The sequence below is a fragment of the Labrus mixtus genome, chromosome 9 (genome assembly GCF_963584025.1).
Source record: "Labrus mixtus chromosome 9, fLabMix1.1, whole genome shotgun sequence".
NCBI lineage: Eukaryota > Metazoa > Chordata > Actinopteri > Labriformes > Labridae > Labrus > Labrus mixtus.
The window spans coordinates 8,368,802-8,384,247 of record NC_083620.1 but is presented as its reverse complement, the minus strand read 5'-3'; the positions used below and the strand labels follow the sequence as shown (position 1 = coordinate 8,384,247).

The following is a 15,446-nucleotide window of genomic DNA, read 5'->3' as shown; positions in this document are numbered from 1 at the left end:
TGCAGCCTACTTTCAATCATCCTGTACATGTTTACTGTGATGTTTTCTTTTAGTCTGCAGATACAAATGCTGTTAATTACAAAAAACGTTTTTCTAATCGCTTATAGATCGCATTTGTAAATATTATATAACTCATGATAAAAGTTCCGTTTTTAAATGACATCAGTGTGCCTCACATGTTTCACTTCACCTGGAGCCATGAATGAATAAAAGCTTTTTAACTTCTGTACCGGAGCAGAGCCTTGCATATCTTTTTGTGTTTGTCTTCTTTACTCTTCAGACTCTTCAGACACGGATGATTTTTTTTTCCACGTCTGTGATAAACACATCAAGCCTGTTTTTTTTATTTTATTATTTAAACATGTTGGAAACACTTAAACGTTTGTTTATTTACAGAACAGAATAGAAAACCTTTATTGTCATTTTACAACGAGATTAGAAATGCTTCACCTTAAGTGCAGGCAGCCATCAGCAATAAGAAGATGGACAGTTTGTATTTATAATATATTGACAGCAGGTGATGTTTACTGCACGGTAAGAAAAAGGAGCTTGAAGGGACAAGTAAATAATTATACAGAGCCTATATATTGCACAGCCCGAAATGTAAATATTGCAACTTCGGTAAGAAATGTGTTTTCTGCAGGAGAGAAATATGATTTATTAAAGGCGAATTTTACCAAGTTGATTATTGCACAAAAAGAAGTAAGGGGATGTGTGTGTGTATACATGTGATAATGTGATTTACAGTTAGTTTTTTATAAAGCATTATACATTTTCATGTGAGAAAATCGCTGCTTCTACTTTTAATTCTTTGCCCGCATTAATTTTTTTCTTTGAAATGTTAACTACACTCACTTTGTTAAAGATAAGAACATGTTTCTTTTAGGTGGATTATACGTGATAAATGATGTATTTATAATTAGACAGCATTTACAGTCAGTACCCTGTCCTTCCTGCAGGTGGCGCCGTCGCCGTCACTGCAGCACCAAAGAAGAAGAAACGTGTTTCCCTTCCTTCGCTCATTTTCCCAACATGGCGGCCAGGAGGCTGAAACGCGTGGTGGCCTCGCAGCCGGGTTTTATGAAGTTAAAGTCCACTTCAGACGACGGGAACTCGATCAGCGATCGGAGAAAACGTGTGAACAAGAATAAGAAGAAGAACTGGAACAAACACAGCGACGTTCAAGACGTAGACGAGTTTCTACAGGACGTCAGACACCAGGAGAGGACCACGGGGTGAGTTTATTTTTATTTAATGTGGAGCAGAAACACTGTCATACTTCATGTGGTTCATGTTAAACTTCATTACAAAGTATTTAACACCTGAGAATATCTCTGATTCAGGACTTCCGGTGGATTTTTACGGTTTATGTCCCGTTGTTACCGTCGACTCCGTGTAGAATAAATAAAGTCCAAAATGTTTAATGTCGAGTCAGAGGAAATGACTATCCCCCCAACACATCCCTCTTTCTAACACATTTTATAAATGTTCATGTTTAGTTACAAATGTTTTTTTTTTGTGGGCTTGCATGCTGTGTTTATTTTGGATTAGGGCCCGACCGATAACATGTGTTTGGTCTGAAACCGATAACGATACAGAGAAACAAGAAATCAGATGCCGATATCTTTCTAAGATCTATCATGGATCTGTAGAGAGATACTGATACACATTTATTGAGTTGATACCTCGATGCAGTTATCAAACACTTGTGGAACAGATAGTCACTGGATATGGAAGTATCGGCTGATATTGTCCGCATATTGTTTTTTTTGTGCATAAGTAAATTTGTATTTAATGTTTCCCGCTCCCCAGGATTTTGTTCATCAGTACTTGTAAAATAAGAGAACAAGGGTGTAATATACCTAATGTATTTTTAAAGAATATCTTAATGTGGACATGTCTGTTGAGGAGTGTGTGTTTGTCCCGTGATGATCTCATCCTTGCGCTCCCAGTATTTCCTTCATGGGAATGTGAAGAAGACACACAGGAGCTCAGGAGACCGTTGAGTGAATGGTGTCCAGGGATCTGAGGATGTGCTGCTCACACCGTAGCGTAGAATAAACCCCATACTAATTATTATTTAATTTTTTCCTTCTCCCCAGGATTTAGTTCAGCAGTTCTTGTAAGATAAGACAATCGAGTTCTGCCGTAGGTTCAGCTGAGGGAGCTGCTCTTATGTAATTAGCAGCTCCAGCTGGTCTCTATTCAGTAGTCACCAAACTACAAGTCCCAGTCACAAAAAAAAATATCAGTCTTTGTTTGAACAGTGTGCTGGCTGCACAAACAAACAGGAAGTAGCGACGACGACGGTTTTTCAAATTAAATGTTAAATGTTTTAAAAGTTGTACTTTTGATCAGATGGAAGGAGCTGTTCAATGTCGTCTGAACGCCGTCATGGTCCGAACGCCTTCAAAGTGAGACCGAGCGAGAATGTTTGAAGAGCCAAAAGACCTTTCCTTATCAGCGCTATCAGTCCGATAAATTACGTCAATATCAGACCTGATACAGAGACCTGTAGCGCATCTCTTTGTGGAGATTAGCATTCTTTCCCATCCTTGTGAATCGAACATTAATGGATCATGGCCATTGGCACAAACAGAATGAGCGACATGCAGACATCACCTGAGTCTCCTAGAGTCGTTGAATGACGTTTGTTTGAACTCTAAATAAACCTCATGTGATCTTTGTGTGTTTTTAGGGGTCTGCTGTGCGAGAAACCAGACGACAGTTTGTTCTTTTTGGATGTCGGACCGCCGCAGAAAGCCGAACAGAAGGGCAAGTAATCCTTTTCTTGAACATGTACAGATGAAAGATGTTTAAGTACAAACAAATAGTCCAGCTTTCTTAGGGTTGCATGTGTTTAAATAAAATCGTACAGGAGACAGAAATGCTTCATAATGGTTTACAGATGTAAAGTTAATCTGTGTGTCTGATGCTTCATGTAAAATATCTTTCTTGTCTTCTTGGTTACAGCTGCACCTCTCGAGGGGAAGAGGAGGAAAGGGCGAGATTCACGTCCTCTGAGGATAGACCTCATCCTGCAGCACGACTCGCTGGTTCCACCACCTAAAGAGTCAGTATACACGTGGCATCATCTTTGTGCTTCTTTGAATGTGTTTATACTCTCATGCAAAACAAAGCCTGTGTCACCTCTCAGATGTTCGTGCAGAGGTTCGGTATACGTGAATGTCACATAAATTAACACAGTGACCGGTAATGTAAAGTGTAAAGGTCCTGACAAACCGAGGAGATCGTCGGTCCTAGTTGGAACGTCCATGAGCGGTCGTCGCCGTAGGTTTGGCGCTACCTGCCGGCCCCCGCCTTTTCGCATCCGATTCGACTCGACGAGTTGAGGTGGTCTGTGAGAGGAATCTCTCTGATTGGCTGTCCAGAGGTTTCATTTCTCTCCAGCTCTCGACACAGGTTCAGGAAACTTGAGCATGCCGCTGTAGTCTCCATTAGTGCGGTTTCTCCTTCTTTGTCTCCTCCGTCTCTTCTTTTCTTTTTCCACTAAAAGATCAAGGGTTGACAACGCCAGTACCATTTTCAACTTTTTATCAGACATTATTCTCCATTAGTAGACTGCCTATAATACGAGAGGTGACCAACAGCGGTGTGAAAATGGTCTTCTCGTATCATAACAACAGTCCAGTGCAACTTTTTGGCCAAGACAAGAGGCAACGCCACAGCCGGCCTTTGTCGCCACTAGTTCTTTGCCGTCTTCTTGGTGTGTCAGGGTCTTAAAGTGCATGCCAAGGTGTTAATAGAAATAAAATGTGTCGGCTAACAGCAGACATCAGGTGCAAATAAGTGCACAAAGACAGTTTTCTGACAAAACAACATGTAAGATTTCTATCCAGACCAGCCAATAAGGACGCAGCTCAACAAAATGGATGTACCTAGAAATGTTTTAGTGATGTCCACAGGGTGTGAAAAAAACACCTGCCAAGCGCCAAATGCAGGTAGATTATAGAGCTATCTGGCACATGGCAGGTTTTTACATCTTAGTACATTCATATTGATTCATACGGCGTTATACTGGTGTCCCGGTCTGTGAATTCACCTTGCCTTAAGGCCTCAGATGACAGTACAGAAGGGGGATCATATTGTCCCCTCATTACCCCCCATCTCAGAATGAACGCGAAACATCACAGCGTCGTCAATATTGCGGCTTGAATCTGAACAGAGGTTTAGTCACTTGGATAGTGGAGTTGGATTGTATTCTCTATCTTAATGTATTTTAAAGAATATCTTAATGTGGACATGTCTGTTGAGGAGTGTGTGTTTGTCCCGTGATGATCTCATCCTTGCGCTCCCAGTATTTCCTTCATGGGAATGTGAAGAAGACACACAGGAGCTCAGGAGACCGTTGAGTGAATGGTGTCCTGGGATCTGAGGATGTGCTGTAGCATAGATAGTGTTGCTGTATCTAATATTTATATCTCAAGCCTCTTGTGTCCTCTAACAACCCCACTCTAACATAATCGGTTGACCCCTCCCCCTCCCCCCACCCAGTGTGCTGGCCTTCCAACAACCGAACGCCAAGAAGCTCCGCCGTATTGCCCAGAAGGCCGAGCAGCTGGCAGCCAAAGGCGTGGTGCCGCGGAGGCAGAAACAGCTGCTGAACAGAAGGTCGGTGGAAAGGACGGCCAAGAGGGCAGTGACAGAAGCCAATAACAACCCAGACAGAGACTATTACGACATGTGGGGACAAGAGGGTGAGTGTTTTTACGTCTCTTGTGTATTTCCGTGTGTCCGTCCCGTGATGATCCCATCCTTGCGCTCCCAGTATTTCCTTCACGGGGAATGTGAAGATCAACCTGGAGCTCAGACGACTGTTGTGTGAACAGTCGTCTGGGATCTGAGGATACGCCTGTAGATCAAACATTGTGAAAGACCTGAGCAGGAATCTTTAATTTATTTCAAAAATGTGTAAACATGGATGCTTATGTCTTTCTTCTCAATGTAGCTCCAAACCCAGCCGACCCCTGGTACCTTCAACAGACGGGCAAGTCGCGAGTGAAGGTAAGAGTCAACGTCTTTAGTGAGAAAGTCCAAAAATGTGTTTGAGTGATCCGATAGAGAGGTCCGATTAAATGACTCCCTTTACACCAGTGGTTGCCAACTCATCTTGCCTCTGGACCCACCACCAACTCGTCCATGAAAACATTTTTTCACTGAAAAATTGTGCAGTTTGGACTTCAGTGTGTACAAAACATGTGACAGAAGCAAGAAACTGAACAAACAAACATGATTAAACAGCGCTTCACAGGCTTTTCTACAAGTTTTTTTTTCCAGGCACACATTTGTGAACTACTGAAAATAGCTCCATGACCCACCTCTGGGTCCTGCCCACTACTGCCTTACACCTTAACGCTATATATCTCACAAATGGGGTTTAAAGTTCTGCATCGCTACGACGGATTTCCATCAATTGCACACTTGTGATGATATTTAGTCAGTGTGAATCAGACAAAAGTCGAGGAGAATGTGTTGGTGACTTAACTTCACATGCAAACTGTCCTGTCGTGTCCACATGGCGTTTTTTCTAGGCAGAAAAGCTCTGACTGTAAGCTCAGGAGTGTTTACATTCTGTTGACAACGGCCGCTGTGACCGACACAGCTCCGTTACTTTGTACTGCATGTTTTAGATTTTAGATCGTTTTTTAACCCGATCAGACACGGAGCGAGGAGGATGTGGGTACAAGACACGATCTGTAGGCGGAAAAACAACGGTGAATCTCATACATATTTAAAAAGAGCGCCTGTGACGTCAGCAGCGCCTTTCTGAATAGTTGAAAGATTTTCAACTTGAGCTCAGAGCGGCTGCACAAAATCGGCAGAGCGCTTATAAAAAAGATGCTGGGCGCTCCGCTTTTTCTCCAGACAGCCGCTTTCTGCTTTGAACGCTCTGTACTCGTTGAAAACGACTGAAAAAAAGACGCTGGCGCTGAGAAGAAAGCGCCAGGTGGACACGTGGCCTTACGGTAGTTTTGTGTTTATGTGGTATTTAAATGTACAGTCATTTTACATACATGTCACTCTTATTTAGCCTGTTACATGATTCTCCACTCTCTGTGTATCAGAGGCTTTTATTGTGGTAGCGAACATCCATGTGCACTGCCCGCCACGTCCGGACTCGTCGTGTTTTTCGGCTTCTGTGTGCGACTTTATTTCCTCTGACCAAAGTGAAATCCAGGAGAATGATAAACCGTAACATGGCAGAGTTTACTGTTACCCACAATACCAGCAGTTCCCTCCAAACTCTCACACTCCACTGTGACTCCAAAGACGCTGCATGTAGGAAACGTAATAATGCACGCCGTGGTTGTTTTTTTGTCTCATGTGTCCTCATCACTGTTTTGTCAGCGCCCGGAGAAGTTGAACCAGAAGCCGTCTGTGCTTCCTGCGGTGGAGGTGATTGCTCCCGGAGGATCGTACAACCCAGACTTCTTCTCCCATCAGGTAAGCCGCAGCTTGACGCGCTTTACAATGCTGTGAAAAAGAAGAATCAGCATTTTCTATGAGGATGGTTATTAAATAAAGGACTGTTGCTCATTAAACATGTGAAGTTGGAGCTCATTCATCTCCTCTGTGATGTCAGAGGGCAGCCGCTCTGTACGGAGATCATGGGACAGATTACTGACAATCTTATTGGCTCGTCTTAGAGTAGCATGTTCAGAAACAGCCTGCAGAGATTTGAGATGTTTCCCTCTGAATCAGTCGCATCAGTCCGTCTGTTACTGCATCAACAGGTTGTCAAACCGTGCTGTGAGGACCCGATTAGGGAAAGATACATTTCTGATCAACACATGCTGTCGTGTAGAAGATGTCTGCTAAATTCCACCAGATGCGTCTTCGCTCTGTTGCGGTATAGAAGCTGATTGGCTGATGGGTTTTTACTTTATTCAATGTGTGTGCTTCCGCTGGCTGCGCTGCATCTCAGCTCTGTCTAAGCTCCGCCCTCTGCAGAAATAACTTCTTTTTTTTTTTGGGCCGGATGCCGGAGAAGGGCGCATCAATTTACCACAGAGCAGATCGAGTGGGACAGGAAGTCAGACACAGTAACAACATTAAAATATCCGCCTTAATTTCAGAATAAAACGCTCGACAATGACCTCATTTGTGTTTGAGGGTTTTAAACCACAAACATCGTCTGATTTAGTTTGAATCTGTAATTGCCCAGAAATTTACGGCTCCAGCTGTACGCCTGCTCTGTGCTCTGAGAACGCGGTCTGTGGGTGTTGATGGACGAGGGAGCAAAGAGCTGTAGCTGAGGTGGCACACAGTGTGCATGTATCTGATGGAAGTTCTGGGATTTATTGTCTAGTCTTTTTGACCTGCACTATAATATCTCTCCGTCAATCTGTGAACCCAGTCCCTGCTCCAGGAGGCCCACGAGGTGGAGGTCAAGAAGAAAAAGGAGGAAGACAAAATACAGAGACAGCTGGCTGTCAACAGAGAAGACACAGCAACAGAGGTACAAAGGATTATACCAGCTCGAACATCGACTTTGGTTGAGTCTTAATGCTTTGAAAGTTTAATCTTACGTGTTTTTTTTTTTCTGTTCTGAAGGAAACGATTTTAAGAGAGCAGGTGGAAGGTTTGGTAGAAGAAGAGAACGAAGAGGCAGCGGCCCCTAACGAGGAGGAGGGGGGTGTGACGGTGGGAGGAATCACACGGTCGGACAGAAAGACGGAGAGACAGAGGAAGAAAGAGAGGGCTGAAAAAGTCAAGGTAGGTACCTTTACTTTTAAGACCCGACTCATTTTAGGAGTATAGAAGACGCTCAGAGGGAGGTGTGGGCTGTTTGACATGATGTTTTGAATTGTTGTAAATCCAGGGAGCAGAACCAGAAGAGTAAACAGTTAAAAATCAAGTAACGTTAAGAGTGTTAATAACTGCTTTCAAGCTACCATAGTCTGGTTGTAGCTCATAATCCAGGACTTCACTGCTCCTCTTCCTCTTCCTCTCCCAGGCGCAGCGGCGGCTGGCCGGCAAACGGCACATCGACCAGCGGCAGCAGCTCTTCCAGCTTCGCTCCATAAAGGCGTCCATCAAGCAGCAGGACCAGATAACCAAGACCAAGCAGAAACAACGCAAGGCTAACCAGGAGGCCGAGAAAGCTCAGCCCAGGCGCCTCGGCAAACTCAAGTACGCACCCCCGACACACTCATAAAGCACCTGCTGCAGCACGCTAAAGGCTACTTCACTGATTTAAGGATTACCATTAAATCTGTGATATGACTCCCACCGGTATTTAAGATGCAGTCTGGTTCAAACATGCATCAGTATTTTACACTGGTATACTGATCGCACTGGTATTTAGGAAGCAGACAACTTTCTAGATAAAAAAACACTCTGGATCTCAGTTTTCCTGTAATGAATCTGTCGCAGGTTTTGTTCAGATCCTCTCAAAAACATCACTTCATTTATTAACACTGCCTTTCCATTAAACATTCAAAGTCAAAACTTGAGACCTAACTTTTGAGCCCTAACCCTACCCAACCTCGATGCCTTTTGTTGATGCTTCAGAAATCAACGAGCAGAGCTGTAAAAATAAAAAAAACTGTACCTGAACCGAAAGCTCAACGCTCCTCCTTTGACTGAAATCTACTTGATTTTGAGATGATGTAACATCCCTTTAAATGTTTCTACTCTGCACTGAGGGAAACAGAACTGATTTGTCCGTTTAAGGTTTTATGCCGTCACTCCCCCCTCCTATTGGCTCGAGGTGAATTAAACAATATCTTAATGTGGATATGTCTGTTGAGGACTGTGTGTTTGTCCCGTGATGATCTCATCCTTGCGCTCCCAGTATTTCCTCCATGGGAATGTGAAGAAGACACACAGGAGCTCAGGAGACCGTTGAGTGAATGGTGTCCTGGGATCTGAGGATGTGCTGCTCACACCGTAGCATAGATAGTGTTGCTGTATCTAATATTTCTATCTCAAGCCTCTTGTGTCCTCTCACATAATCAGTAACTAGGGGGTCTGGAGGATAAACTCCGGGTGAAGTCAGAGGGGAGAAATGTGGCTCTTTGCCATCACACATGGCATCACACATCAGGAGTTTTGTGCATGTGTGAACGCCCTTTATGTCTAGGACAAAGTTAACAATGTCTCATGAAGCTGTTTTGCTGCAATGTCCCGTAACAACCACTAGAGGTCACTGCATCCTCAGTTGACCTCATCTTTCTGCAGATGTGGTTTAAGTGAGGAGAGTGTGCAGAACTCTAATCTCAAAATTGTGTTGTAGCTGTTAGCCAGTCCAAATGTATTTCACCTCAGAATAATATAGTCACACATGAATGACATTTCTTTATTTCAACATTGAAACTGTCCAAGAAATGCAAAGTAGGTGGAACTTGGAACAGCATTTAGTTGTTGGCTCTGAGGGGGCTTAAAGGAACCCCCCTCTTAACTGACACTGTGCTCAGGTAGAAATGAAAAGGCTTCAGGGATGACAACAGTCTGGGAAGAAAAAACAAAGCAACCATTGGACGTCACTCCCAGAGTGCATTGCAGTAATATGGCTCTTTTAAAACGATCAGAGATTATAAACGAGTCAAAGCATGGGAGAAAAATAACTTTGATTATTTTGAGTGTTGATCTACAGCGATAAAACTGATTGTTTCTTTTAACTGGGCTGTCCTAGCGGTTAGTGTTTGCCCCCCATGTATGGAGGCTGTGCGTCATGGGATTCAAATCCGACCTCTGGCTCCTTTCCTGCATGTCATGCCCTCTCTCCCTCTCCCTGTCTCCTGCCTTTATACACTGTCCTATCTCTAAAATAGATGTAAAAAGCCCTTGAAATGCTTAAATGACCACGTGAAATATTCATACGCAGGATGACAGTTTGAACTTGTCTCTTTGGGAGACTCCCGGAAAATACGGTGCATGAAAAATGACAAAAATAAACTTCCCGCTTGTGAAATAGAAAATAGTTGTATTGCATCAAAATGTTCCTTTCCAGCAAGAAAAAATAAACAAAGCTGTGTGTTTTATGATGCTGCTGCTGCTTTTTAGTTTCACAGGGAGAGGGGGAGGAGAAACAGGTCCACATATATGGATATGACTATATTGTCTTAGCATACATCTGGTTTGAAAGTAAATCGATGCTAATAACATGCTGCTGCTTATTTTCAGGTTTCAGGCTCAGGACCTGGAGGTCAAGCTGAGTGACGAGCTGGCTGGCTCCCTGCGACAACTCAAGGTACTTCACCCGCTGTTGTAACCGCTGAACTTGCTGATCGTCTTTGACCCTTTTTAAAGGGCGTACACGCAATCTTTATCTGTAATGAGTTCTGGTTCATTAAGTTAGTCGCTTATCTTCAGCACTCTGTATTGTCTTATTCTGAGCTTCATCCTTTTGTTTAACGCTGCGACAGCCCTCGCACCCCCTCCCCCCGTGGGGACTGTTCCACTTTAATTTAAACTATCTGCACTGCTCTCATCTCTCACTATGACGTCTCTGAATGAAGCTTAAACCAGGCTGAATTATCTGATTTGAGAAGGAATTGATTCAAAGACCATTTCTCACACGCGGATGTATCGCTTGTACTTTTGTGACTCTGCAGCCAGAGGGCAGCGTCCTCAAGGACCGCTTCAAGAGTCTGCAGAAGAGGAACCTGATCGAGCCGAGAGAAAGAGCCAAGTAAGGACCTGATCCTCTTACATAACACCTCATCACAGACACAAAGGGATACACGCGCACACACACACACACACACAAGAAGGTGTCTTTTGATTTTAAAATGTGCTGCTCTCTGTTTACCCTCCTCCTCTCCCCTCCCTGTATCTTAGGTTCAAGAGGAGACTCAAGGTCAAGTATCAGGAGAAGAGGGCTTTTAGAGAGATCACATAGAGCCGACCGCCGCAGCTGGACGCACGAGACTGGACAGAATTTCAAGCCACGACCCGACATAATTGAACTGTACATACACGTTAATAACTCTTTCAGACAAAAACAAACATCAACTGATGAATAAATATTTGTAATTCCATCACTGGTCATTCATGTTTGATCATATTTAGCACTTTTTATTCAGCTTAGTTAATGATGCGGGTTGAAACAAGAAGCGGGACGATCTACTGCATGGTATGGGAAGGTCAGGTTTACATCAGCTGTTCCTTCGGCTTCCTTTAATTCAAACATGTAAACCTTGTAATAAATACCTACATTTCTTGGAATTGCGTCAAATTATCAAATCAGATTTATTGGCCAGGTATGTTGTAAACACGAGGATCGTAATGCAAAGTCTGAAATGTTTGAGGCTTAAGAGACAATGGTGAAGAGTGCAAAAATAAAGAGATAAGCATGATAGATGTAAGGGTGTAACAAATGGTTAATTTACACGAGGTAGTTTTATTTTTAGAGGGCGGCAGTGCCTCAGTTGGTAGAGTCATCGTCTCTCAACAAGAAGGTTGAGGGTTTGATCCCCAGCTCCTGCAGCCACATGGTCTTGGGCAAGACACAACCCCGAATTGGTCCCGCTGCATCCTAAGGGGAGTGTGAATGCATATGAATGGGGTTCGTTACTTAGCAACCTCTGACATCAGTGTGTGAATGTGTAGGTGTAACCTGCGGTGTAAGAACGCTTTGAGTTGTCAGAAGACGGGAAAAGAACCAAACAAGCTCAAGTCCATTTACAGTATGGTCCTTTCAAAACGTATTTTAAAAATGGGAGTTCAATGAGATGGCTTGCGACACAGCCCGACATGCTGCATGTTCTTACCCTATGACTTTACAAATATTCAAAATAAAAAGCCATACAATTTCTTGTTTTAAATGTGAAATAATGGATTTTCAAACATGCGTCTACTGAAATTATGCAAATAATTTGAGTAAAAGAACTTAATTGTTTGACAGCCCTGCTTAATTTAAGTTAAATGATAAAGAATAAGTGGGATGGTGGTGCCTCAGGTTGAAAACAGTCAGATGCTTGAGGAAGTTGGCATGTGATAATTGATTCCAATCCTTTGGCTTAAAACCATAATTGCCTTCAGTCTCCTGCTGGTGTGCACGAGGACATGCACGCACACACACACTGCATCTCTGTCCCATGATGGCTGCAGCTATAGGCTAAAGCTTCTTATCCGTTAATCAGTGCGAAAATGTAATCTTTTACCTTCCGGGTCCATAGAAGCCCCCCCCACCCATGTAGCCGGCTGAATCAGTTGATCTCCCTCCCCATCACAAGACGGAGAGTGGAGTGAGCCCTGGACCACCTCCCATTGGAGTAGCTTATCAACGTTTTCATGGCGATTACCTGCTGATGAATTAACCAGACCGGAGACTCATAAAGCCCGTTTGTCCCAGAGGAACCTCGTTCATTACTTTTCTACTTAGAGGAATTAAGAGCCAAACACACTGGATGGTGAGGTGATGTCTTTAAAGGTCACATATTATCCTCCTCTTCAACCAGTTTAAATAAGTCTCAGAGCTCCTCAAAACATGTGTGTGAAGTTTCTTGTTCTAAATCCACTCTGATCCTGTATTTGATCATGTCTATAAACCCCTCTATTTCAGCCCTGCTCAGAACAGGCTGTTTCTGTGTCTGTACCTTTAAATGTAAATGAGCTGTGTCTGACCCCCCTCTCTGGAACGGCTCTGGCTTTCTCTATCCATGTCCTATTGTTTACAGTGAGAAGGCAGACTCAGAGGGCAGAACAAACACCTAGCTGTGGGAGTGTCACCCACCTGGGGGAGGGGTTACTGCCCTTTGTGATGTCATGAAGGGAAAAACTCCAAACGGCCTGTTTGAGCACACATTTTCTGAAAAGTGGAGCAGCCTAAAGACAGAGGATGGACTTTTCTCATCATTGGGGGGTTTGTAGACAGACTATAGACTTCTGCAGCCAGCCTCTAATGGACACTCGATGAACTGCAGGATTTTGCACTTAAGTATCGGCTTTATGTTTCACATCACTTCTCATTATAGGGTCGCATTGCGGACTCAGTTGCTTCCACGTCGTTCTTTTAACATCCTGCCTTGCCTTAAAAGCCCCCCTCGCCCCCCCACTGTCCTACAGGGATAGTGTCCTGCTGTGCGGTGCATATGTGGACAACCACAGTAGGAAGAATTCTGGAGCAGTCCTCCTGAAGTTCTCTAGGATTTTTTCACGAGAAAACAACTATTTAAGTTCTCTGTGATCTTAACCTTCGGGGGGTCTGATCGAAAAAATGATCACATCATAAAACCATAAATCAGGAAAGTCCATAAATTAGTTGCAGGACAATTTACCTCAAACTATAATTGTCAATTTCATTTTGGCACTAGAGAAAACAGCAGACTATCACCAGAGTGGGTAGGAATTAAGCTCTGTTTTTGTAAAGCAACAAGTCTCTCTGAAAGGTTATCAGAGGGTGGTAAGGGAAATATCTGGCGTTTCTTGTAAGTATGCCAGACGGAGGATTGCGGCCAGGATGTTTGTGTTTTTGTCCCTTTTGCCGTACTCTCTTCTGTGTGAGACACAGTGTTGGCAGATTGTCTTGGCACAGGCGAGGGCAGATTACGTGTGGGCAATCACTCATTACCTCTTTAGTAGATTACTACTCCTCCGGTCCGGTGATACGGGCAGCGACAGGGGAAGCCACTAAAACACTTAGCTGCACTGCACAGAGATGTTGCCTCTGTGCTCGTCTATGAGAATCTAAATGAATAATGTTGAGTGATTCCTCGCTTGTTTGCTGCAAAGTGACATGCAAACACATGGCAGCTCATTGTCCCTCTGCCTGCCTCACCTCTTTCATGTATCAGACACACAGACACTTTGTAAGGACGCGTTAAAAAAAAAAACACATCGACACATTGAGGTCTGTGCTGCAGCCCAGCTGAGCTCCCATCCCAACATGCCACTGTGCAACCTGAAGTAAGCACAAGAAATAATCAAGATTAGGAATGTAGCTATGGTTCTGTGGGATGGAAGGATATCTGTCACCTCGGTCTAAATTGAATTATAGCCGTTGTCCCGCCCCTTCAGATCTTATGTAACCAAAGTCGTGTCCATGTCCTAACTCAACCTTTTTCTTTGAAGGCCTCAAGAGCTCTGAGTGCCAAAGACGGCTACAGTCCTTCAGATACAAGTCTCGCCACCACTACGGTGTTGATAGGACGATTTGTTCAAAAATGGTAGCACACTGCACTCATGATAAAATCTCCCAAAAATGATCAGTGTGGGCTGCAACTTAGAACGCAAACAGCTGAATTTATCTTTTTTTTTTATCGTGCAGAAGTGTGTTAAAATACTAAGTGCTAGACGTTACAAAAAACGAGCATGCAAGACATACAGTGTTGGAGGACTGTGAGATAGTTGCATAATACTGAGCATGTGTGTTCATGCTGTTGATGTGAAAGGTGAGGGTTGGAGTAGTGCTTAGGATGGGCGGTAAGGGGTTGCAGTAGGGGTTTAAAAGTCAGGGCAACATTATCCATGATATGTGTGGAGGGAGGGGCTGAGGAGCTTGATGGAAAATGTGTTTTTTTTGTTCATGGTCGGGTCGCACAGCAGCCGCCCCCAGACACCCCCCGGACCACATTGTAAACTTTACTCATGTCCTGCTTTTGCAGCGTCCTTTTTTAACGTCATACCATGCCTCCTTAGACCCCTCCCCCCAATCCGAAAAAGAAATCTCCGATGTTCGGGTTGTTTGAAAGTGACACTCTGGAAAATGTTTGCGGCTGGATGTTCTGACATTGGAATTTAGGACTCGACTGTCTGAATGCTCTTCCAAACAGACATAGGAACTGAAAAAAATTGAAGAAGTTAGAATAAATGCACAACTTCTACTTCTACTAATTCTATAATTTAGGTAAATCGAGATATCAAATTACTGAATGCATTTCACCGCTCTGATGTACTCTCACGCATGATCACAAACATTTCTATTCTCCCCTCCCGTCATCTGAACATGCCCAGGGCCATCTCCCTGTCCCTGTCCTGGATTACCTGATCTCAGGAGGGGGCACAGATTAACCAGTCGCCCAGATATAGCAGGATTTTGAGACCCTGGGGCAGGAGGGGTGGCTAAGGCAGCTGTAACCAGGGGGGCTCTCAGGAGGTAAAATAGCGCTGTGGAAGAAGCCACAGAGTCTGCTGTACAACGCAACTTTTGCATTTATATCAGTGCTTTCAGTAGTTTGACACATTCACAATATCACCAAAATCACAGAGATGAATATGCAGGCGAACAGAAACAAATACTGCATCAGTTTCATTACTAGCATGCAGATCGCACCAGTCACTTAGAAACAGTTTATGGCTGTGCGTCGGTGGCAGGATGTAAACGTCACCACCCCATCCCACTTGCATCTGATGAATTGTCCTGAATATTTCCTGCTGCGTTCTCATGTCTGCGCAGCCCGAAAACTTCAGATAGTTTTCAGTAGGTTTGTGCTAGTGTGAAAGCACTCTTCATGGGGGGATTATTACCTGAGAGAAAC

The 15,446-nt window shown here is 43.8% G+C and overlaps 2 protein-coding genes across 2 annotated transcripts in view; one reads left to right on the top strand and one right to left on the bottom strand.

Annotated features, from left to right (window-relative positions):
• Positions 1–15,446, bottom strand: part of sars2 (seryl-tRNA synthetase 2, mitochondrial) — a 177,302-nt gene that overhangs the window by 15,488 nt on the left and 146,368 nt on the right. The window lies entirely within an intron of this gene.
• Positions 1,008–11,006, top strand: nop53 (NOP53 ribosome biogenesis factor). Its single transcript, XM_061046106.1, has 12 exons — positions 1,008–1,235; positions 2,699–2,775; positions 2,974–3,073; positions 4,516–4,718; positions 4,970–5,025; positions 6,370–6,465; positions 7,379–7,480; positions 7,576–7,737; positions 7,979–8,154; positions 10,150–10,216; positions 10,581–10,657; positions 10,807–11,006. The coding sequence occupies exons 1-12, from the start codon at positions 1,033–1,035 to the stop codon at positions 10,865–10,867; spliced, it is 1,380 nt and encodes a 459-aa protein (XP_060902089.1). The 5' UTR covers positions 1,008–1,032; the 3' UTR covers positions 10,868–11,006.

Coding starts and splice junctions, on each gene's coding strand:
- nop53 (XM_061046106.1), top strand. CDS start 1,033: ATGGCGGCCAGGAGGCTGAAACGCGTGGTGGCCTCGCAGCCGGGTTTT. Junction 6,466..7,378: donor CAGACTTCTTCTCCCATCAG/GTAAGCCGCAGC, acceptor CTGTGAACCCAG/TCCCTGCTCCAGGAGGCCCA. Junction 7,481..7,575: donor GAGAAGACACAGCAACAGAG/GTACAAAGGATT, acceptor TCTGTTCTGAAG/GAAACGATTTTAAGAGAGCA.